Source organism: Rhagoletis pomonella, unplaced genomic scaffold (assembly GCF_013731165.1).
Source record: "Rhagoletis pomonella isolate Grant_MI unplaced genomic scaffold, Rhpom_1.0 Rhpom_scaffold_00014, whole genome shotgun sequence".
Lineage (NCBI taxonomy): Eukaryota > Metazoa > Arthropoda > Insecta > Diptera > Tephritidae > Rhagoletis > Rhagoletis pomonella.
In genome coordinates this window covers 33,805-57,476 of record NW_023458568.1, presented here as the reverse complement: position 1 = coordinate 57,476, position 23,672 = coordinate 33,805, and the positions used below count along the sequence as shown (strand labels likewise).

At 36.4% G+C, this 23,672-nt stretch overlaps 2 protein-coding genes across 2 annotated transcripts in view; one reads left to right on the top strand and one right to left on the bottom strand.

Moving 5' to 3' along the window:
• Positions 1-13,738, top strand: part of LOC118749156 (E3 ubiquitin-protein ligase listerin-like) — a 132,633-nt gene extending 118,895 nt beyond the window's left edge. The window contains exons 2-4 of the mRNA XM_036483925.1: positions 11,866-11,977; positions 13,193-13,404; positions 13,484-13,738. Of these exons, the coding sequence (XP_036339818.1) occupies positions 11,866-11,977; positions 13,193-13,404; positions 13,484-13,723 (564 nt within the window). The 3' untranslated portion in view covers positions 13,724-13,738. The remainder of the gene's footprint in view (positions 1-11,865; positions 11,978-13,192; positions 13,405-13,483) is intronic.
• LOC118749155 lies at positions 11,956-13,118 on the bottom strand. Its single transcript, XM_036483923.1, has 2 exons — positions 12,359-13,118; positions 11,956-12,276 (listed from the first exon to the last, which is right to left on the bottom strand). The coding sequence occupies exons 1-2, from the start codon at positions 13,116-13,118 to the stop codon at positions 11,972-11,974; spliced, it is 1,065 nt and encodes a 354-aa protein (XP_036339816.1). The 3' UTR covers positions 11,956-11,971.
• Positions 13,739-23,672: the final 9,934 nt, after the last annotated feature.

Below are 23,672 nucleotides of genomic sequence, written 5' to 3'. Positions count from 1 at the left end.
GACTTCAACTTCGCTGCAAATTGAGCAAAGCAAAACATGATTTTTATGTGAGAAAAATTTCCACAGAAAGTAAAGGTAGAAAAAGGATTTTTGGATATTCATTCTCTTTTTCAGCTGACTACGATGCAGCATTCTACTTTGCATTCCCCGAAATGAAGCAAAGAAGCGAAACAAATAAAACATTGTAGGACATTCTATTTTGCATTCCCCGAAATGTAGCAAAGAAGCGAAACAAATAAAACATTGTAGGACATTCTACTTTGCATTCCCCGAAATGAAGCAAAGAAGCGAATTAAAAAAAAAATATTATAGGACATTCTACTTTGCATTCCCCGAAATGAAACAAAGAAGCGAATTAAAAAAAAATATTGTAGGACCTTCTACTTTTCATTACCGGCAATGCCTAAAAAAAGCGAAAAAATTCGAAGGCATTATAACGCTATGCCTTCTAGAAAACGTTACCACTAAAAGCGATTACCGAAACAATTGTATATGTGCGCGTTCGGGACGTTACGTTACGGACGTTACTCTTTTTTCCGTTGAAAAAATTTAATTTACTTAAAGCGATATTGTTGTATTTTATCAAAAGATATAGTGCTTAAAACCAATGCTATTTAGAGCTTTGGGGAAATGTTTAGTAGCGCTCACATCGTTTTTGGGGTGGGGGCGGAGGGGGCCCCCACACTCCCCTCCACTAGAAAGGGGACAGTCCCCGCTTTCTAAAAAGGCTTTTTAATGCTTACTGGGTTATATCCTATCTTCTTTTGTCTCTCATGCTTTTGCATATTTTGGAGTTTGACTGCTGAACTCCGCCATTTAATTTGCATATGCAACCAAAGTCAGACGCGTGATTTTGAAGGTGTTTTTATTTAATGAATTGTGATTAATTGGTTAATATTAAAGTCGTAAAGCAAGTTACGACTAATCGAGTAAAGTGTAAAGTGAAGGGGAATACAAAAATGTATTGGTGAAGTGGCTGGAGAATAGGATATTTCAAACCCAATTTGTAAATAAATTAGTGACCAAAATTTACAAAAGTGAGTGTTAAAATAATGCGTAGACCCTTGACTATAAGTGTGTGGAATTTTTTTTGGAACGGGCCACCCCTTTGAACGGAATAGCCCGAAATAGTTGTGAGCGCTACTAAACCCCACCCGAGCTTTGTTTCAAGAAGTAAGTGCCCCTCTCAGATTTCTCAAATAAATGTAAAAAGAAATATGAAATAAGAATATGTGGCACTATACCTTTTTTGAGACAAAAATGAGAGAATTCGAATTGCATGAATTTTTTGCGATTTTGGTTGACTATTTCTAGGATCCGCCCATACATATGTGTATCAATATGGGTATCAGACAAAAAGAAAATTGGACATATTTAGCAAAAAATAAGTGAAGAGTAAAAACATTCCTGAGTAATTTAAAAAACCAGTAGTTTAAAAGGAATGTAATCAAAAGACCTCACTGATTATGTATTATTATTTTATACTGATGGTTTTTGCGACCTTTCTACTTGTAATTTAGTATTTTGCCTGCTCGAGGTCAATTTTAAAAAATTAATGAAAAAACAAGTTTTTTCATGTATGTTTCCGATACATTTCGATTACGCTTCGCTAACCGTCCTCAGGGCGTTTGACGTGGAGTTTGGTACCAAGTGTTTAATTTTATTCCAAAATTTTTATTCGTGTAGATCTCTACTATGTATCTATATGGAAATAAAAAACGTCAAACCAACATTTTATTTCAAAGAATGTATTTTTGACATTTGTTTTCGTGAAGAGCTTACGCATGGCTATGCTCTTATTAAAATTCTTAGTATCAAATGTGTCGATTTTAGTGGCTTCCTGGTGGCATATAATTTGTTTTAAAGGAAAATTTCTGTTTAAATCTTTTTAGTGGATAAATTAGCTTTACAAAAATACCAAACACGTTCACATTGCAGACAACGAATATTTTGATTTTTGTCCAATTAGGTGGCACTGTGGGAATTTGAAGGGAATGTGTCCGAGCAATGGCGAAATTTTGATATATACGCCATAGCAATAGATGAAGAAAGGAAAGAAACACAGAAAATCGGCTTATTTCTTAACGCATGCGGTCATGAACCGATCGAAATTTTTAACACCTTGGGACTGTTTGCAGCGCTGAAGAAAATTACGGTGCAGTTTTAGCTTGTGTTGAAAACTACTGTACACCAAAAGAGAATGAGGGGTATAAAGCTTTTAAGTTCAATTCGCCAAAGCAAGAAGAAGGTGAGCCATTCGAGTCGTATCTGCTAGACCTGCAAAAAACCATCGATGAAATGCAACAACAGAACAAATACACAGCAGTTAATTCAATTAGTAACTATGTACAAACAAGTTTCACAAAATATGTATCGGTAAAAGTGTTCTTACACAATCAGCCTTATCATGAGTTTAATTTTCCCCGAACAGGTTCACTTTTCACTTTTGGTTTCCATGGTTTTACTATGGGCGGATGACAAATCTTCGGGTGAATTTTTTTTTCAGGTGAAACTCAGGATTAGACAGAATATGTATTTCCATCTGTAAATGTGGCTGTTTCGATACATATGTAGTTGCATCTGTCTGTAAAATTCACAGTATTTAACTAACTGTTCAAAATCACGTTCTTTGAAAACAAAATAAAACAAACACATATGATTCTATCTGTATGTCAGATGAAAATATAAACTTTTCTATTTCGTATGTACCAAGGCGAATTTATATAACGTGGTGTTACTAGATCAGCTGATTTTGTGTATGTGTTTCGCCTCACGGCTTCTTATGTCAAATTGAAAAATTTTGTTTGAATTTCCACACACTCTTACAGATTTTGACAGTTTATGCCGCCAAAGCAAAAACAAAATACATGTAAGTTTTTGTTTTTGTACTCCTGCTATCACCTTATATAAATTCGCCTTGGTATGTACGTGCATCTGCTTTGTACGACGAAAAGACGAAAACTTGTATCGTCCCTAATACTTTGTCACCCCTAATTTTATGTTGTACTTTTGTCATTTTAAAACTTGACCAGCAATTGAGAGGGAGCGAAAACTAATGTAGGTATAAATGTTTTGCATTTTTGTAATCAAATTAACCTTAACTAAACGCATTATAGGAAACAAAAACAGCGTAAAGTGTGGAGTACGGTTTTGTGGCCGTCTTACTATTGTACGCGTGTTAACAGCAAAAAACGCTAGTTTTATATTTCTGGCGCCTCTCGGAGCTGGAACATCTTTTTATTTTATTATATTAAACGCTGAAGGCGCGCCAACGAAAGCCGGCTAATAGAGGTCCGGTCAGCGAGAACAATAAGAAACCCGTTTAACAGGGGCCCGGTCAACGAAACATCCAATTAAAACGGTGAGATTTCCGTGTGGAGGAAGAAACTATTTAGACGTGTTGCTGAATCGCGAAGGTTGGTGCGAGGAAGTGATTGGGGTAAGTTCGGTTGGGTGTATAACGTATATATTAGTGAGTTAGCTTCGAAATCTTGCTCGAACCGTGAAAATTCTATTTCACATATCGCCATAAAAACGTGCCAAAATTTTCTTTTGCATAACGGCATAATCGTATACCAGAAAGCCTTGGTTGTCTGCATAACGGCATAATCGCGTGAAAATTCTGGTTCGCATAACGCCTTAATAGCGTATAAAAAAATTAGGTAGACGGGCATCTTAAACGATGGTATTAACCCGTTAAGCATCCAATATGCACGACGAAGATGACATCAGCAACGACGTGTTCGATACTACTGTTCGCGAACAGGCTGCAACTGTACTCCAACAACAACCACTGGCGCTTGAAATGCAAGTGAACGAAATGGCGAAACAGTTGCAAGAACTGCGAAAAGCCGATAAATCTTTGTGCTTTAAATAACACGACTGCGACAGCACCCAATATAAAGGCAACTGGCAGCAGCACCGCGCCGTCGTTGGTAAGCGGCGCTGAAGCTAGCGGCGTTTCGATTGTCAAAAGATTAGCAGACTTGAACCGAACATTGGCCATCACCAGGTCAAATGCCAGCAACAAACTGTACGATCTTCCTGAATTCGATGGGAGAGCTGAAGATTGGCCAATGTTTCTCGAATCCTTCTATATGACTATAGAAGTATACGGCTACAATGAACGGCAAAACATGTTACGACTTCAAAAGGCAATTAAAGGAAAGGCACACGAGGTGGTTGAGTGTCTACTCATCCATAGCAGCAATACTCCGCGGGTCATTGAAGCACTGCAAGAGCATTTTGGAAGGCCAGAACTATTAGTTAATAGTCAAATCGCTAGAATCCGAAATTTTTCACCCATTTCAGAAAATCGTCTGGAGTTGCTTGTACCCTTTGCTACGAAAGTTCAGAACTTGGCAATGTTTTTAGAATCGGTGGTGTGAGTACCACTTGAGCAACCCCACTCTTATGGAGGAGCTGCTTCTTAAGCTCCCAATAGAACGGCGTCTAGGATGAGCGCGTTACGCAGTAAGCGTGATACCAAGGTCCACTATAAGCCACTTCAGCAAATGGCTGAAACGCGGCCGGCATTGTTACTAATACACAATCGCGATCGACAGAAGTAAGGACTGAAGGCCGAGGAAGACGAACACCGACGAAGGCCGAGGAACACGGACGAAGTTTTGAACGGTAATCACACTTCATGCAAGCTATGTACGGAGGCACACCATATATCGAAATGTAAGCGTTTTCTCGATATGAACAATACGTCAAGATGGAAAGTTGTGCGAGAAGGAAAGTTGTGCTTCAACTGTATGAACAGTGGCCACGGAAGCAACCGATGCTCATATAAACACAAATGCTCTGCGCGTAACTGCGAAAGAAAGGTTCACGGACTCCTGCATGTCGACGGAATAACACACGTAGCCGCGACTCAACAGAATGAGGCTCAATGCTCGCAACAGCCTATCTTCACTAGCACTTTGAGGCAATCAGGAAAATCAAAGGTACTTTTCAAGATTATTCCAGTGATACTGTATGCTAACGGAAAGGAAATAGCATTCTACGCCTTCCTAGATGAGGGATCACCAATATCACTGATGAACAAGAGCTTAGCCGACCGCCTGGGACTGAAGGGTAAGGAAGAAAAGTTGATGCTTCAATTGCTTGGAAACAATACAGTAACAAAGACGGTCTTCGGGGCTGATGTGCAAATTTCCTGCTCCTTGCCGGGGAGCAAGGGTTTCGAAATGAAGAATATTAAAGTTGTCGACGACTTGCAGCTACCCAGGCAAACACTCGATATGTCCGAGCTGCAATGGGAATATAGGTACACTAAGCATCTACCAAGTTCAGATTACAGTTCGGTGACTCCTCAACTACTTAATGGACTCGATAACGTACACCTGGGCGTAGCTAAGAAAACTGCAGCGGACGGCCTGCGCGGACCCACGGTCGTTTTGACTAAGCTTGGTTGGCTCGTGTATGGCTCAGGAAGTGCACGAGAAAAATCCGGTTTTGAATGTCACCACACCTTTTATACGCAACTAGAAAACGAAGAGAGCCTTGAAAATTTAGTGAAGAAGCATATCGTTGATGAAGCATTAGGTGTAAATCTTACAGGCAGGCACGTGGATAGCGTTGCTGTAGCAAGGGCAAAAGATTTGCTGGAACAGACGACAGTGCGTAAGGGGAACTGTTTCGAAACAGGTCTCTTGTGGATAAACGATCACATGCTCCTACCAGAGAGTAGAAAGATGGCAGAGAAAAGATAACTCACCTGGGAGAAGAAATTAGAAGGAGACGCAGACTTCCGAAAACAATACACGTACATCATGGCCGAGTATGAGAGAAAAGGCTATGCAAGGCGCTTGAGTGATGAAGAGGCGGTTCAGAGAGGAAACCGAACATGGTACTTACCGCATTTCGGAGTCTGCAACGCGAACAAGCCAGAAAAGCTTCGTTTGGTGTTTGAAGCTGCTGCCCAAGTAGAAGTCGTGTCTCTTAATTCCGCTCTGCTCAATGGGCCAGACTTGTGTCAGCCGCTAAACACGATCCTGATGAAGTTTCGACAAAAGGCCATAGGGGTGTGTGGGGACATAGTGGAAATGTTCCACCAAAAGCAAATACGGAGTGAAGATCAAAACGCTCAACGGTTCTTGTCGAGAAGCAACACGAATGAAGACATTGGTGAATACGTGATGTCAGTCATGACGTTTGTGGCGACATGCTCCCCATGCTCGGCACAATTTGTCAAAAACAGGAACGCGGAGTGCTTCCGAGATGTTTTTCCTAATGCAGCAAACGCTATTCTCAACAACCATTACGTTGACGACTTCGTGCACTGTTTCAACACCACGGAGGCCGTGCAAACTACAAATGAAGTACGTTGGATCCACAAGCAAGGTGGGTTCGAACGAAAGCGGTTCGCTTCGAATGTTAAGGAGGTCAGTGAGCCGGTCAACGGCGAAAAAATTACGACTAACGATGTTAGCCTAGACACAGATAGTTTTCAGAAGGTCCTAGGCATGTATTGGGACACCGCGAAGGATAACCTGAGGTTTGCGCTCTCGCTAGGTAAGTAAGATAAGGCCATAGTAGGAGGTGAAAGAAGACATACCAAACGTGAAGCGCTGAGTATAGCGATGTCGGTGTTCGATCCTTTCGGATTAGCATCGGAATTTACAATAGCGGCTATACTAGTATTGCAAGCAGTGTGGAGAAAAAGTGTGGGATGAGACGAAAGAATTCCAGATGACGCCTACCAAATGTGGCTTAAGTGGATGAATATGTTGAAGATGTTACGACAAACGCTTTCTACAAAGCTCGCTTGGACTACATATCTTTGCAGATGCTAGCGAAGCGGCGTATGCAATAGTAGGTTATTGGAGGGTCAACGGAGAGGTTGGATCAATACGCTTGGCGTTTGTGATGGGGAAAGCAAAGTGTGCCCCTCTAAAACCTCAACGGTTCCACGCCTGGAGCTGCAGTCAGCGGTTCTTGCAGTCCGTCTTCGCGTTCTGATCCTGCAAAATCACGATATGGTACCGACTAGAGTGGTTATGTAGAGTGACTGGAAAACGACCTTGGCGTGGATAAAATCCGATCATCGTCGCCACAAGCCGTATGTGGCACACCGCGTAAACGAAATCCTGGAAAACAGCGAGGTCTCGTAAGTGGAGATGGCTACCAAGCGCGCGTAATTCAGCCGACTTTGGCACGGGTCCTCGAGACGAAAAACGCACATCCTTCTGGGCAAGCGGACCTGACTTCCTTTTAAAGGACGAAAATCATTGGCCGGCAACTGAGTCGCGTAAACACACTCAAGAGGAACTTAGGGCAAAATTTGTTCTGCATATTCAAACCGAATATAATTTTTTACAGTACTTCTCATGTTTCATCCGCCTTCCAGAGTAGTTGCGTGGATGCTTCGTTTCCGTGATAATTGCCAACGAGATCTGCAGCGCAGAAGATGTGGTCAACTCACCGTCACCGAGCTGGAAAGGGCGGAACTTGCAATTTGTCGAGCTACGCAGAAGGAAGCCTACGCTGAGGAGTATGAAGATCACAGCTTGAAAAGACAAGTAAAACGCAACAAAACGATCTCGACGCTTTTACCGTATATGGACGACTCAGGTGTTATTCGAGTAAGAGAGCGAATTGACTATGCAGACGCAGACCCTTTAAGTACTCGCAGACCCATTATCTTGCCTAAAGCACACCATGTGACAGACCTGATCGTTGGTTATCATCATCGAAAGGGGAAACATCAAAATGAAGGAACGATTGTAGCAGAAATCCGCCGTAAATTCTGTATACCGCACGTACGAGTTGCAGTTCGACGTGCCGCAAGAGAATGCCAAACGTGCAAAATTAATAAAGCCCAACCAGAGACTCCGCTAATGGGTCCGCTACCGCAAGATAGGTTGACCCCGTTTGTGAGGCCATTTTCCTCCGTGGGTCTCGACTACATGGGTCCTTTCCTCGTTACCATCGGACGCCGCAAGGAAAAACGCTGGATTGCACTTTTTACCTGCTTGACGACGCGCCCGGTTCATATGGAAATAGCAAGAGATCTCAGCACGGATTCGTGTTTACTATGTATACGGAATTTTATGAGCAGACGAGGCACGCGCTACGAATTTCATCGGTGCCGACAGGGGACTACAAAAACAAGTCGTCGAATTTGATTATGGAATGATTGCTGACTCGCTCGCTAATGAACGTATTGAATGGGTGTTCAACTGTCCGTTAAACCTTCATGCTGGAGGGTGCTGGGAACGCTTAGTACGCAGCGTCAAGCGAGCTATGCGACATGCGCTCCATGACGAGAATCTACAAGATCACTGCCTTTATAGCTTAATGTGCGAAGCGGAGAACATGGTGAACTCTTGCCCGCTAATTCATATACCACTAGATACACTCACCGACGAACCCATAACCCCTAATCACTTTCTTTTAGGCACAGCCTGTGCAACCGCTGCGCGTCGGAGACGTGGTTTTAATTGTGGACAGCAATATAAATCGTTCTCGCTGGCCGATGGGCAGAGTAACCCAAGTGTTTCCTGGCAAGGACTTACAGGTTCGCAGCGCTGAAGTGCAAACCCAAAAGGGAGTATTCCGGCGGCCTGCTTGCTTATTGGCGAAATTGGATGTTAGTGAATCCGTCTAGATTCACGGTGGACGGGATGTTGGCGACTTCCGTATCTCGTAACTCTAAGAAAATTTAATTGTTACTCATGTTTTTTACAACCCTGAAAATTTGATAAACTTTGGCCCTTCTGGCAACACTGCTCCCGCTGGAAAAGACGAAAACTTGTATCGTAAATTGCGTAAATTTCACAAATTCCCTGCATTCGGCAAAAAATGCAACAACTGCGGACATTTACATAATTTTAGCGTTGCTTGCTACAGCTCACAAGTTCATAAAATAAGAGAAAATGGCGAGAAAAGAGAAAATGATGATATGGTTTTGCACAATATTAAATATTTAACAGCGGGCCAGAAAAGATGGTATTAAAAAAATAGAGTAAATGGCAGCCCCACAAATTTTAAGTTAGGTACCGGTGCTGACGTATCGACCTGCGAGACTTAAATGCAGGTATATTATCGCAGAACCATACGATTCCATCTCTTGAACCAATATCGGTACGTACAGCTAATAGTAAAATATTCACTATGCTAGATTTGAAGGAAGCATTTCGGCAAATAGACCTTAGTGCAAAAGCTAGTGAGCTCTGTTCTTTCAATACACCGTTCGGGTTCTACCGTTTCAAGCCTTTGCCATTTGTTATCAAAATAGGTTCTGAGGTCTTTCAAAAATACTACGAGAGAAACTTCGAAGACAGTCCATTATATGATCGTATTTCATTTCATTCATTGACGATATATTAATTGCTGCAAAAAGTGTTGAAGAACATGATCGTACCCTACGTAAATTGTACTTCGGATATCGTAAAATGTACTTCAGATTAGTCCATTGTACTTCAGAAATCGTAAAATATAATGCAAACTAGTCAATTTTAGTTCATAAACCGTAAAATATACTCCAGACTACACCTTTTCCAAATGTACTTCGGATATCGAAAAATGTACTTCAGATTAGTCAATTGTTCTTCAGAAACCGTAAAGTATACTTCAGTATAGTCCATTGTACTTCAGAAACAGTAAAATATACTTCAGATTAGTCAATTGTAACGGGTGATTTTTTTGAGGTTAGGATTTTCATGCATTAGTATTTGACAGATCACGTGGGATTTCAGACACGGTGTCAAAGAGAAAGATGCTCAGTATGCTTTGACATTTCATCATGAATAGACTTACTAACGAGCAACGCTTGCAAATCATTGAATTTTATTACCTAGAAAAGTTGGCAGAAAATCCGCTTTTTTATCGACAAATTTTGTTCAGCGATGAGGCTCATTTCTGGTTGAATGGCTTCGTAAATAAGCAAAATTGCCGCATTTGGAGTGAAGAGCAACCAGAAGCCGTTCAAGAACTGCCCATGCATCCCGAAAAATGCACTGTTTGGTGTGGTTTGTACGCTGGTGGAATCATTGGACCGTATTTTTTCAAAGATGCTGTTGGACGCAACGTTACGGTGAATGGCGATCGCTATCGTTCGATGCTAACAAACTTTTTGTTGCCAAAAATGGAAGAACTGAACTTGGTTGACATGTGGTTTCAACAAGATGGCGCTACATGCCACACAGCTCGCGATTCTATGGCCATTTTGAGGGAAAACTTCGGAGAACAATTCATCTCAAGAAATGGACCGGTAAGTTGGCCACCAAGATCATGCGATTTGACGCCTTTAGACCATTTTTTGTGGGGCTACGTCAAGTCTAAAGTCTACAGAAATAAGCCAGCAACTATTCCAGCTTTGGAAGACAACATTTCCGAAGAAATTCGGGCTATTCCGGCCGAAATGCTCGAAAAAGTTGCCCAAAATTGGACTTTCCGAATGGACCACCTAAGACGCAGCCGCGGTCAACATTTAAATGAAATTATCTTCAAAAAGTAAATGTCATGGACCAATCTAACGTTTCAAATAAAGAACCGATGAGATTTTGCAAATTTTATGCGTTTTTTTTAAAAAAAAAGGTATCAAGCTCTTAAAAAATCACCCGTTACTTCAGAAGCCTTAAAATGTACTTCAGATTTGTCAATTGTACTTCAGAAACCGAAAAATGTACTTCAGATTAGTCAATTCTATTTCATAAACCATAAAATGTACTTCAGATTTGTAAATTGTACTTCAATAACCGTAAAATGTACTTGAGAATAGTCAATTGTACTTCAGAAACCGTAAAACTTACTACACATTGTGATGCAATCAACTACTTACAGACAACGTAAAAGACAAAGCAACGCTCCTACGTCTTGGACCATATTCGCCAATTAAGAATATTTGGTCTAAAATTAAAACTTATGTAAAGGCCCTCGTATTTGGAGCGACAGTTGTTGGTAGAGCTGGAAAACTATCGATGATCGTGGCCATCGATAGTTTCGATAGTCGATAGTCACAACCATCGATAGTATCGATACTATCGAAAATGTCGACACTATCGATAGTTTTGATTAAAAAAGTCCAAAAATTAAGCATAACAACTTTTATTGAAATTGAGATCAGAATCGCTAAAATATGGCCACATTTTTGTTAAGGGACAAAAGTTTATCAACGGTTTTTGGCTTCAAGCAGCATCTGCGCTTTGAAATTATTTGCCCTGCTTTGCTAAATATCCCTTCCGATTTACAAGTGAAGCAGGTACCGCCGGCTTTTACTCTTTCTGAATAATGAATGTATGAGTGAAAACTATCGATAGTGCATACAAAACCATCGATATTTTCGATAGTCAAAAACCATCGATACTATCGATAGTGCCATCGATAGTTTTCCAGCTCTAGTTGTTGGTGGCGATTGTGGCAGAGTCATTCAACATTCTACGAGTTTTCATCCAGATACACTATCTTTATTCGATTCTTAAATATGAAGACATTGAGAACAAACTTTTTCTATGTACCTATAATTTGGAAAATATATTAAAAAGCAATTATGTATATTTAGAATCACTATTATAAATACTATTTAAAGAATTGCAACGTTTAGTAATTTTCGTTAAAATAAAGCGCAGACCTATGTTTTCTAGCACGTTGAGATTTATCTTTATTGATGACATTCATATATTAGAATATATAACAATTTTCAGCAACAAATTAATCAACCTAAAAAAAATTGATTGAGAACTATTTTTTACTTAAAAAAACACATATTATTATGTAGTTAAAAATACCCCCAATGAATCCATGCCTGGTTCCAGGCGTAAATACTTGTATATATGTATTTGCTTTATTTGATCGATAGCATACATACGTGATTACAGATTTCTTTACTTTAATTTATCAATTATATCGTTTCAGAAATTCTTACATTTTCTTATACGCGCGATGCCGACAGAAATTTTAAAAAATTACGACAGAAAATTTTTAACATGTGAAATTTTCAACAGCCTCTCACTGGCTCAAATTAACGGTTTGTATTCGATATTGTATCCTCAGTGTAATATACGTAATCATTATCTTCTTCATCCTCTCCATCAGCATAGTAGTTACATTGTTCAATTTCGTATTCTTCTTTGTCAATCGTTTCCGAACATGATATATAACCTTTAGCCGGCAAGTAAGTTTCTGGTTCTATGTTGTGTATTACAACTGGAGGCTGTGCTAAATGTATATTAAGGTTAGATATAAACTTATTAATCCAAACTGTTAGATTATTTGCAAGAATTTGCTGATATTCCCGCAGATTACTTGTGGTATAAAACTCGTTATCTACAATTCGAAACATATTATTAGAATCAAATAATCAAATTTTTTCAAAAATTTAAACGTAACCACAGCAACTTGCACTTACTAGTAAAATTTCGAATTTGTTCCATGATTACTCCGCGAAGTGTGGAGCGTTCATCTATTAAAAACTGATCGTTAAGTAAAAAATGTCTCATTTCCTCGAAAAGTACACAAATAATTTTTCTTATTTGCCGTTGCTGCTTTCGAAGAACGTGTCTTTTCAACTTGCGACAATGTCGCCTTCGCAATAACTTGGCGACTCTATTTAAACGCCTTTCTTCTTCAATGTAAGAAAGTGCGGTATTTATATTATAAGACATCACCTTTGATCCTTGATGCAAATGATGTTTTAATGATTTTATCTGACGTTTTGTAAGTGTACTTTTATATATTTCTAAAGTCCAACGAACTCGTTTCAAGTCCGGCAACGCTAATTGCTCTACGCGCGTCGTGCAGTTTGGCACAACAACTCTTTTCTGATAATATCTAGGCCTTTTGCGTAGAGCGGCAAGGTTTACACGCGGAGTGGATAAGTAGCAAATGTGTTCTTCCTTAGTAAGCACATCGCGATCAATTATTACGTTACCTGTATGTCTACATATATATTGTGGATTATACTGCGGGCAAATACTAAAAAATTTGTATCCGTATAAAAGTGATGTGCGCTTTGACCTTTTATATTGCAGCTCTAGTGATGTGCATTGCGTTTTCCGTTGATTCAGCAAACCTTTGGCGGCCTCTAATTCCTGGGAGACGGTCAATTGTTTAGCTGGTTCATGGTGAATTTCAATTGCACTTGGAATTTTATTGAATGTTGAATACATTTTTTATTTCTTAGATATCAAACTTAATTGAAATAAATGTATTTAATTTTGCTGACATTTGGTTGATTTTTTAGATGACAACTTAACTCTTGGAAGGTATGCTTGCCATTTATATACAGAAGTTTTGAAAAAACTACCTGCAGTTGTTCGTAAGTGGTGGAATATTTTACCATCTCGAAAAAAATCGTTCTTGGATAAACTTACGACCAACTTTGTTTCACCTTTAATTTGCGATGAAGAGTTAAAATCTATTTATACGAATAAGGAAAAGCATGAAAATATGCAAGTAAGCATTACTCCTTTTTTTGCCATGCTTCATAATATGGTTTTTATAACTTATCCACTATTTAATTTGAAATTTGTAGGTCACAGTACATTTGTCAACAAGGGAAGTATTAGCAGTATATTTTGTAGATGACGTTCGAACGGAGCTTACAATTACGCTGTCATCAAACTATCCTTTGGGGCCCGTTAAAGTTGATTGTGGAAAAAATATAGGGGGTCGCCTGTCTTCGCGTAATATAATCATGCAATTGGCTTTATTTTTAACTCACCAGGTAATTACTTATCTACCATATTCTTACCTTGGGATTCAAAGGTGTTAGGTACCCTTTTTCGAAATTTAGTTTCTGATGCAGAATTACAGATATTCAAAACTAAATCTTTTAAATGAAGAAGCAATGCTAACAATGGTGACAATAATAGAAACGCCTTATGTTGACCAGTTTTGGCCATATTATTTTTGTTTACTTAATATTAATATTTTTTATAAATGTCTAGCCCATTATACATATAACATCGCACATCGTATAACATATTAAAAAATTAATATATTCGCGAAACCATGGGCGAGATATAGTAAAATTGCTTTTTTAGGTTTTATCTCTGACGTCACAATTTTTTAAATTTTTTTGGTGGACGTTTAGGCATTGAAAATGTGTTTTTAAAATTTTATCCTTGAATATCCTTGAAATTTTGCAATATTTAGTTTTGAAAAAATGTTATCTTAAGGACTAATATAAACTCGACAACATCCTCGAATATCGTCCTTCTAACGTTATTAGCTTAAAAAAAATTAATTGAGTAGATTGGCATTTTCTATACCTATTCGTCCTTGCGAACCCAACAAAATTTAATTTTTATTCTACATTGCACTGAATTTTTAAAATAATTTTTGGAGTTAGTCATATCTTTGAACTTACAAAGTCGTTTAAAAAATCCTAAAACTAAAACCGCAGTTTTACTATATTTGGCCCAGAGCTGTTAAATTTCCATTACGATTAGTAATCATATATTTTTAGCATTTTTTAATTTTAATGATTATTTTAAAGTTCTTACATAACCCAGCCATTAATAATTAATTATAATTAAAAATTATAAAAAATAATCACGATTAATTTCCATTAAAAAACTAATCAAAAATAATCAAGTAATTAGAAGTAATCAAAATTAATCAAATTGTATTTTTAATTATTTGATTATATGTAATTGTTTGATTATTTTTAGTTATTTGATTGTTTTTAATTATTTGACTGTTTTTAATTATTTGATTATCTTCAATTATGTGATTAATGCTAATTATATGATTATTTTTAATTATTTTTCCAAATAGACGAAGCTGTGTTTGGTAGTAAAGTTTTTATAAATTAACATTAAATAACTGAAACTACAGTCACTGTACGACTAAATGCTTCTACTGTAGTTTAGAAGTAAGAAAAGATTTCTTATAGGCATTGTCAACTGTCTATTCATTAATACTGTTAGACCTTATTAACATTGTATAGGCTTAAAAGTATGGAAAGCGCCATTTTGTTTGTTTACATTTGAAAACAGCTGAGATCACCTAATTTGTAAGTCTCCCATTCTCCGCACAGAGTTGCATCCAAGTTTCAGAAAAAACTTTGAAATGTAAATTGCGAAATTTTCTAGAAAAATGTGTTTTTATTCTTTTGATTTGATTCAATAAGAAATATAAAATACATACATGCCAGGTCTTGCATTTCCAATATGAACGATAAATGTGCATGTTCCAGGCAATAATTTGAAATATTTGTAAAACTTATAGTTTTCCGCTAAAATACAACAATGAGTGTGAAACTCGTTGTCTTTGTTTCTGTTTTGAACATCATATTCGTTCCTGCCGTTGGAAAAGTTAGGTAGATTTGCATTTACGGACAAGTAAGATGATCATCGTTTCGGCGTTATTTTCTTGTACAAGCAGCCGTGGCCCGAGCAGCGCAAATCGTGGCAGAGAATTATAAGTCATAAGGAAAAGATAGTGCGATAAGAAACTGGAGCTCAGGAAAACTATAATTTACGTCTCTACGCAGCACGTACGCTCGTGTGGGTGCATTTGCGATTGTGGCCTAAGCAGCGGCCCAAAAAACCTTACCAAACCTTTTTTTATTTTATGCTTTAAACTTACGCAGTTCTAGATATCCAATTCTAATTGTACACCAACATTATGCCACAATCACGTGCCGCCGCAGCTGCAGCTACAGGCAGTGGCCCACATTCACTCGTAAAAATTTGTCACTATGTATTTACTGGGCGCAACACTCGGCACGCATGATTCATGCTCGGCGCGGGCACTTTTGGTAAAGTAAAGATTGGCGAACATCAAATGACGCACCACAAGGTAGCAGTAAAGATATTGGGCCTCATGCATAAACAGTGAGTTTAAGCTCCAACTCGATTTTCAGTACAAATTCTTGAGCTTGAGCTCACCCCTTCAGTGCAAAAATTTAGTCTGAGCTTAGACTCATTTTTTATGCATGGGGCCCATTAAATCGCATAAATTGGTTGGATTGGTTGGAAGTGGACCAACAACTTGCTGCCTTCTCTTAAATTTTTTTACGTTGTGTTGACTGCCTCCGGAGGCATTATGGATCATGAGGAGGCCAGACGGAAACATGTGGGAGGCAAAATGGTAGGATTCTTATTCTAAGCTGCGCACTGGGTATTCACAATTTTGTTCGTGTATTGAAGCTATTGCAGCTGGCAAGAGCAACATCTTTATATTATTTTTTACAAAAATAAAGAGATTAAAGCCACTTAAAATAATGAGTAAATTTGCGTGTAAGAAAATTAAGAATAAAGAAATTTGTATGATGAATATCGCGGAAAATCGTTTGCATCAAAATTTCTATTCAAATTTGTATTTGAATTATGACATCAACAGGGATGTTTTGAAACGTATCTTTTGAAGAGAAATTTTTATAATTCTTGTGATTATTGATTTATTTTAGAATTAAAAATGCTAGTTTATATTAAGTATGTAATGTACTTTTATTACGAATTGAAACGATTTTAATGAGTATTTAAAACTTAATAGCAGTTACATCAAAATGCATATTTGACAAGAAAGAATACAAGATAACGCCGTCCTAGTGGCGATGATATTTCTGTAAAAAAGTCGAATTGCATGTTAAAAGAAAATGTCAGAGCAGCCAATTTTCTCAATAATAAATTTTTGGATAGTAAACGGGTTTTAATTGTGCTAAATTCTAAAAATATATGATTTACAATGACAATTAATAAGGAAAATGTAAAAAAAACGGTAATTTTAGTGGAAGTATAAGTGAATTTCAGTTCATTTAAAGTTTCTGATGCGTCGTTTACTTTAGATCAGAATTATCAAAATCGACAAACTCAAAGTAGCAGTATGTCTGACGGTGCCACCTTTGCTCGCTGCATCGTTCATATTGGGCACATAATGTTTTTAAATGCCTTTTACATATATACATATGTATCAGTCCAAGATGAGAAAATAAACCTAAATTAGTAATTTTTTTATGAATATAGTTAAAAAAAGTTCACAGAGGAAACGCCGGAAAACAATGTTTGGGCAATGTCATTAAATGTATAAAAATTTAGATTTTAACAGAATAACACCTACAATAAAAAAGCATCAGTGAAGTGTAAGAAGAAGGCTTTAAATGCCGTTGTAAAAAGGTCAATACATTTCTTATAAAATATTTTGATTTTTTCTGGGTGTAACTCAGACAAAGGGCTATTAAAGAAAATAAAATTTTGAAAAGTAATAAATAGGAAAGGATTGCACACAAAGTTAGTAGTTTACCCAAATTCATCAAAAATTAAGAAATCGAATTTTTTATAAAAATGTCACTGTACAGAGCTATATAAATCTATTTTATTTTTTATAAATAAGGCCATTAGCATATACCGTTTTTATAAATGAATCTTGTAGCGTCACGCTATATACATATGTACATATATATGTTTTGGCTGGCGAAATATGTGCTTTTGTCGACTAAGTAAAAAAGCGTATGAGTAAATTTAACCACATTAAAAAGCTTTTAAATATTCAATGGCGCAACACAGCAACACTTTTTGTTGCACGAAACCCGTGCCGTATACGTGCCTGTCATCTATTTCTTCTGTTTCGACATTTCGCTATTTTACATTTCTTTTATTTTAGCGTCATTCGCATTGTCACATTTTTGAAATTTGTTTTTGCTTCGACATTCTGCTATTTCATAATTATTTCTTTCTCATGTCATCCATCTTCCATTTCTTTCCTTCCCATGCCGGTCGCATCGTCGAACGTGCCTGTCAAACACTGCCGCCATCAAGCTTTTCAGTTTGGCAGGCACATCCGTTGTTAGAAAGAGAACAGACAAAAAGGGGCATAGGATTCCATACTTGTAAGTATATGCTATGCTTTTTAGAGAAAAAACCTTCAACCAAAAATTACCAGAAATCAAAGTAATTCGCAGATTTTTGAAATTTGCGCTTTGCCTTACAAAAATTCAATGGGCTACATAACTGCATCCTTAAAATTTGTCTAAAAAATCTTATTAAGAAGTGATTATTATGTATGTATATTGACGAAAGTGTTGAATTTTCCTAAGTTTTTCATCAAATTTGGAACTCTGATGTATGTATAGTATGCGGTTTTGTTGTAGTATGGACAATTATTTGATAAAATATAAGCAAATTAAATCACAAAGCAACTAGTGTTGTTTTAATTCCATTTTTTGCGTTTTTGTTATTTTTCTTGTGCATTTATCTTATGTTACTGTATTTATTCTCATCATTTGTATATTAACTGCTGTTGCAATGTATTATACACAAGTTGAAGTATATGTATAATAAAATTGAAAACAAAAACTAAAAATGATTGAAAATAATCAAATAATTATATTAAACGTGTAATTAAAAAATCAAAAATAATTGAAAACAATCAAAAAGTATCAAATAATTATATTAGTAATGCAAGTAAACAAAGATCATAACTAATTGGAAATAATCAAATCATTATATTAATCATGTAATTAAAATAAATAAATAAATTAAGTAAATTTTTTTTTAAGTAGTTAATTATTAATCATTAAAAAGGTTTAAATAATGGTATTTTATCATTAAACATTATGATTATTAATTATTATTTAAAAGGTCTGATTTGGCCCATAGTTTCATGAGCAGGGAACGGATTTTGCCTTTTTTCTGTTAAAGAGATAGAGTATATTCGATTAAGAATGTCCACGACTTAGCTTTCCCTGATTCCATATATACACATTTGATGTTGCCTTTTTTGCCTGTTTTAAGATATTTGCCTTTTTTGCCAGTTCTACCTTAAAGGCCAGTATGCAGTTCTCAAGAAAAGCAAACACTCCAGAAAAGTTACGTGCAAGAAGTGGCTAAGAAATTTTCTTGTTGCAAATTTCCTTAAGGCAGTACGCAGCTCCTAAGAAAATTGCTGTGCTTTTTAGTACGGTTTTCTAAAGTTTTTTTTTGTGAAAAAAGATCACAACTCAACCCATGTTTGCAACAGAAATATATGCCTGTTCCATGCAGCAGTATCAGATGTAAAAATTCCTTGGACACACACACGAAATAATGGCAATTTTTTTCTTGTCCGTTTCTTGAGAGCTGCATACTGGCCTTCAGTTGCAAAGGGCAAGGAAAAAGCCCTTATTCCTGATAATATGAAAGTTTTAAATGTCCCATATTTAAATTGAGCGCCACTTGTATCGACTCACGTCGAGCGCACGTTTAGTACATTCAAGGCTTTTCTTCGCGAAAATCGAATAAAAATGCTGCCAGAAAACTGCAAAATGCATCTTGTGACTCAATGTTACTACAACTATAGAGATTAAAGTTTTGTGAGCTAAAAACTCGAAAGGAGAAAATAGTCAAAGATTCAAAGTACAAATTTTTCATATAATGCAACTAGTTCATAGTTTTTCTCTTTTTACGTGACTTAGAAAAAGGAGAAGGTTATCAATTCGTCGCAATATATATTTTTTTGATGTATGTTACCGTATAACTTTGGACCACGTTAACCGATTTCCATAATTCTTTTTTTAAAGCAAAGGTGTTATTTCACAGCTGGTCCCATTCTAATTTGGTTTAAATCTGATCATTCGATCATGAAGAAATTAACGATAATCTTAAATTTTTATATATGGTTTTGTGTTTTGCTTAAACATTACTTGTTACTTGTAAAAAAAAAACATTTTTAAAATAAATGTATCTTTTGATTATTTTTCGGTTTTTGCCTTTTTTAGTGCCCTCTTTGCCTCTTTTACGATTTCTAGTGTCTTTTCCTGCCTATTTCGCTATTTTATTTTGCCTTTTCTATTTCGTTACTTCGTTAGGCTTTTTTTGGGTTTTTAGGTCCTAAAAATCCGTTCCCTGTTCATGAGTATACTGATTGGTTCCTGTCTTTTAAAATTTTTTGTTTTTGTCGCTCGGTGTAATTAAAACTCATAAAAAAATTATGAAAATGCAGAAAATATTCACCAAAATTTTAAATTTTTTACTTAGAATTTTTTGAAAAAATTTTAGCCTACGCGGTTTTATAGCCCAATAAATTATAGTAGGATAAAATGCAAGTTTCAAGTGTCGTTAGATACCCTTGATTTTTTATAAATTTTCTTGTTGGCGGTGTCACGCATTTTCTTCCATGCAAAGTATATTCGACAATTTGTTTATATGGAAGAAAATGCCCAACATCGGAAAAAAATCCCAAAAATCAATGGTAGCTGCTTGAAAGTTGCATTTTATCCCAATATAATTTAATGAGCCAAAAGTTAATTATATGTAAAATGAGACAATTTTATTAAAATTTTAAGTAGAAATATAGATAAAACTGGTCGAAATAAGGCGTCTCTTTTATTTCTGCCACTAGTATTATTAACTTCTTTCAACCACAAAATAAATATTTTTACTTATTTTTTTCATCTGGCTTTTCTCGACATACCCTCAGACATGTACACGCCAAAGCATTACTAAATGCGTAGAACTTGAAATATAAAAGTAGGTTTCAAACCCATCTATTTATTTTTTATTATATGGTAGGAGAGCTCTCAAACAATGTCGACGCAATTTCGTCGTATTAAGTTGGGATTGTAATACCGAGATCCCGAAAATATGGGATTATAATAACGAGATCCCGAAAATCCACGCCTACAAAAACTACCTGAAAATTTTAACCCTTAATATTAACATTAAGTACTCGCCCAAGCCCAATATCTCAATAAATATCGACATTAGCGATTTGGTGTTCTAGAACTTTTTGTAGGGAATTGAATGACCTACAAGTTTGCGATTTGCGATTTTTATGTACCTCTTGTTATTTATGAGATAGGGGCAAAAAAACGGGAATTTCATGAAAATATTGGGTTTAGTGAATCGAACTAACTCGCTGGGGGGAGTTTGAATTACGACACAGTGGACACTTTTGTAGAAAGTTCAATTCTGAACAAAACCCATCATCGACTATGATTATACCATAAAATTCCTCTGAGCTATAGAATTTTGAAGAAAAACAATCAAAGTTTGCGTGTATTTTGTATGGGAAATCTTTACACGCCTTGGGCGAGTACTTAATGTTAATATTAAGGGTTAAAATTTTCAGGTCTTTTTTTAGGTGTTTTCCACAAAATTTCGAGGTAGGAGTGAAAAGAAAACTATAGTCGCAAAAAAGCACCCTAAGGTACATACCCGGCGAACTTCGTCTCGCCCAAAATTAATTTTTTGTTGGAACATTTTGGTACAACACTTTCACAAACTATTCACTTAATGACTTCCAGTGGGACATTTATCTGCTCTGAATATGGTTTTGTGATCGTCAGAAAGCATATCTTGCATTGCCATTTTCCAATGATTTGGCGTTTACACTGATCGATTTCGATATCAGAGTTGTCAACGAAATAAATTTGTTTCAGTTGTTAAGGTGATTGTTCCTCCTGAGGTCGTCCTGCATTAACTTGGGCGCGTTGCTGAGGTTTTTGATTTGCACTGCTAATCGCAAATCTTTGTAAATTGTGGTTGCGTGAGGCAATGTTTCATAATCAGATCGGCGAATGGTTTACGAACACTGAAAGTATAATGTCGAAAAATCCAATTTTTTTTTTTAAGCAATGGAACCATATTCGCAAAAGAAATGTACGCGTCAGATATTCTCAATCAGCCTTGTCGTGAGTTTCGCCCGAAAATTTTCATCCGGCCGTAGTGAATACACGGAAACGAAAAGTGAAAAGCTCGAGGAAAATGAAACTCATGATAAGGCTGATTTTGTATTTTAAGACGAAATTCCATCATACATTTTTCAAATCCGGCACCTGTAAATGGAACCGGTAATAATTTGTAAACACCACAAAATGACAGCTCACAATGGCTTCAAGATCTAAAGGACAATCCACTCTAGAGCTATTCTCGGTATTACGTTAGCAACTTTGTTTAATACATATATATAGATATAAATTTTTAAATAGTTGGCAACCCTCTTCAAAATTATTACTTCTGGTTGAAAGTGCATTTAAATGCCTGAATGCGTTGTAATATTTTAATCGATATACATTTAAGTCCCAAAAATTTTAAGCGGGTGGCAACCCTATTAAATTTTTTTTTTGGTTTTTGCCTCAAGAGGTGAAGCTGTCCTTCAAAATGGTGTTTCTATAATTCAATTTGATGAAGTATTATTGAAGATGTGGTGCTTTATTGACCGGATACAGTGGTTTCAGATTTTTCAATAAATAACTAACACCCTCATTGCGAGAGTCGTGTCGAATGCAAGTCGTTTTTCGAGAGTCGAATCGTATCGAAAATTTCACGTCATTGCCTAAAATTTCCACTCGACTAGTGTATTAAAACGGAACAAACTTGGCAGCACTGTATAGTTTTCGACAAATTTCGTCGTTTACTTTTTTCAGCACGACAGTAAACAATGCCAATGTTGTCGAGTCTTACAATTTAGCCTAATTTACGACTTACGCAATGAGGCTGTAAATTTGAAAAACGTGACTATTTGTCACATGTACGTGAGCTTCTTCCCTTCAAAAGGAGATATCATTCATTAGATTTGATAAAACATTAAAGGAGATATCGTTTGGTAACAGAAAAATACCTTTTAGAATTAAGTATATTGGCAAATCTAAAAAACCGGTAAAACGGATGCCCGAGGCTTCGCTGAGTGTATGCATATGAATGTACATTTACGTATTTGGAGAAAAAAATCATATGTCATCATGTACTTCGTTTAGTATATGGGCAAATCTAAAAAACAGGTAACCTTGGTGTTATTTAGCTTTGTTTTCACTGTTGGAAGCTATATCAAGCTGGTTGCTTTTGGTATAATTCATTGACGTTTACTTGAAGCCTCAAAAAAAATTTGGATCAATTTGCTGCATAAAGCTCGGAACACTTTGACGACAGCAAGCGACAAGCAGCATCTGTCAAATTTTAAATACACACGTTCTTACGGACACAATTGTTTTGACGACAGCACGACATCTTGGCTGCAGGACTGCAATTGTCGACGTCGCCAAGTTAAATCTATTTCTAATTTTGCCGGCGACAATGAGTAGATGTAGTGCTGCAAAATTAAATTGTCGCAAGATTAATCACATATTCTTGATTGTTCATGTTTTTCTTATTTATTTAAATAAAAATACACAATTTGTGAAATAAATATACCAAAATGTCAAACTTTAAAAGCAGCTGTTTGCTATGTCGCTGAGGTCTTCAAAATGTTTAAGAAGCTGGCTTCAAGGCGACATTTGTCGACAAAATGATGTCGCTGTCGTTACGTCGTGAAGTTGCAGTCGTCAAAGTGTTCCGAGCTTAACTTTTGAATTATAGGTGTTTAAATTAAAAAAAATAATGAAAACAAGTGAATTTTTTATGTAATTTTTAAGAGGGGTAAAATTAATTATGTCATAACTTTTGAAGCACAAACATATTCTGATTTGAAATTTAATGGACATTTAGCACTTATGTGTATACTTCATATGTGGTAGGTAAGAAAAGTGTGCATTAAAAAATAACGAAATGGCAAGTAACTCAAAGTCTGTAACTCCACATTTCACAATTTTCAAAATTTTCGGTTTATCGCGTATAGTTTTTGAAGCATTTAATTTAAGAACTTCTTAAGTATGTGTTGTATTCTACAAATAATTACGAATAATTAGTAATTTTGATACCTTAGCAAGAGGTGTGCTTTCAGAATAAACCAACTTTTAAAGATAATATATTCTGCGATCTTGAGCGTAATTTTTATTCCAAAAATATCTTAATTGAAGGAAC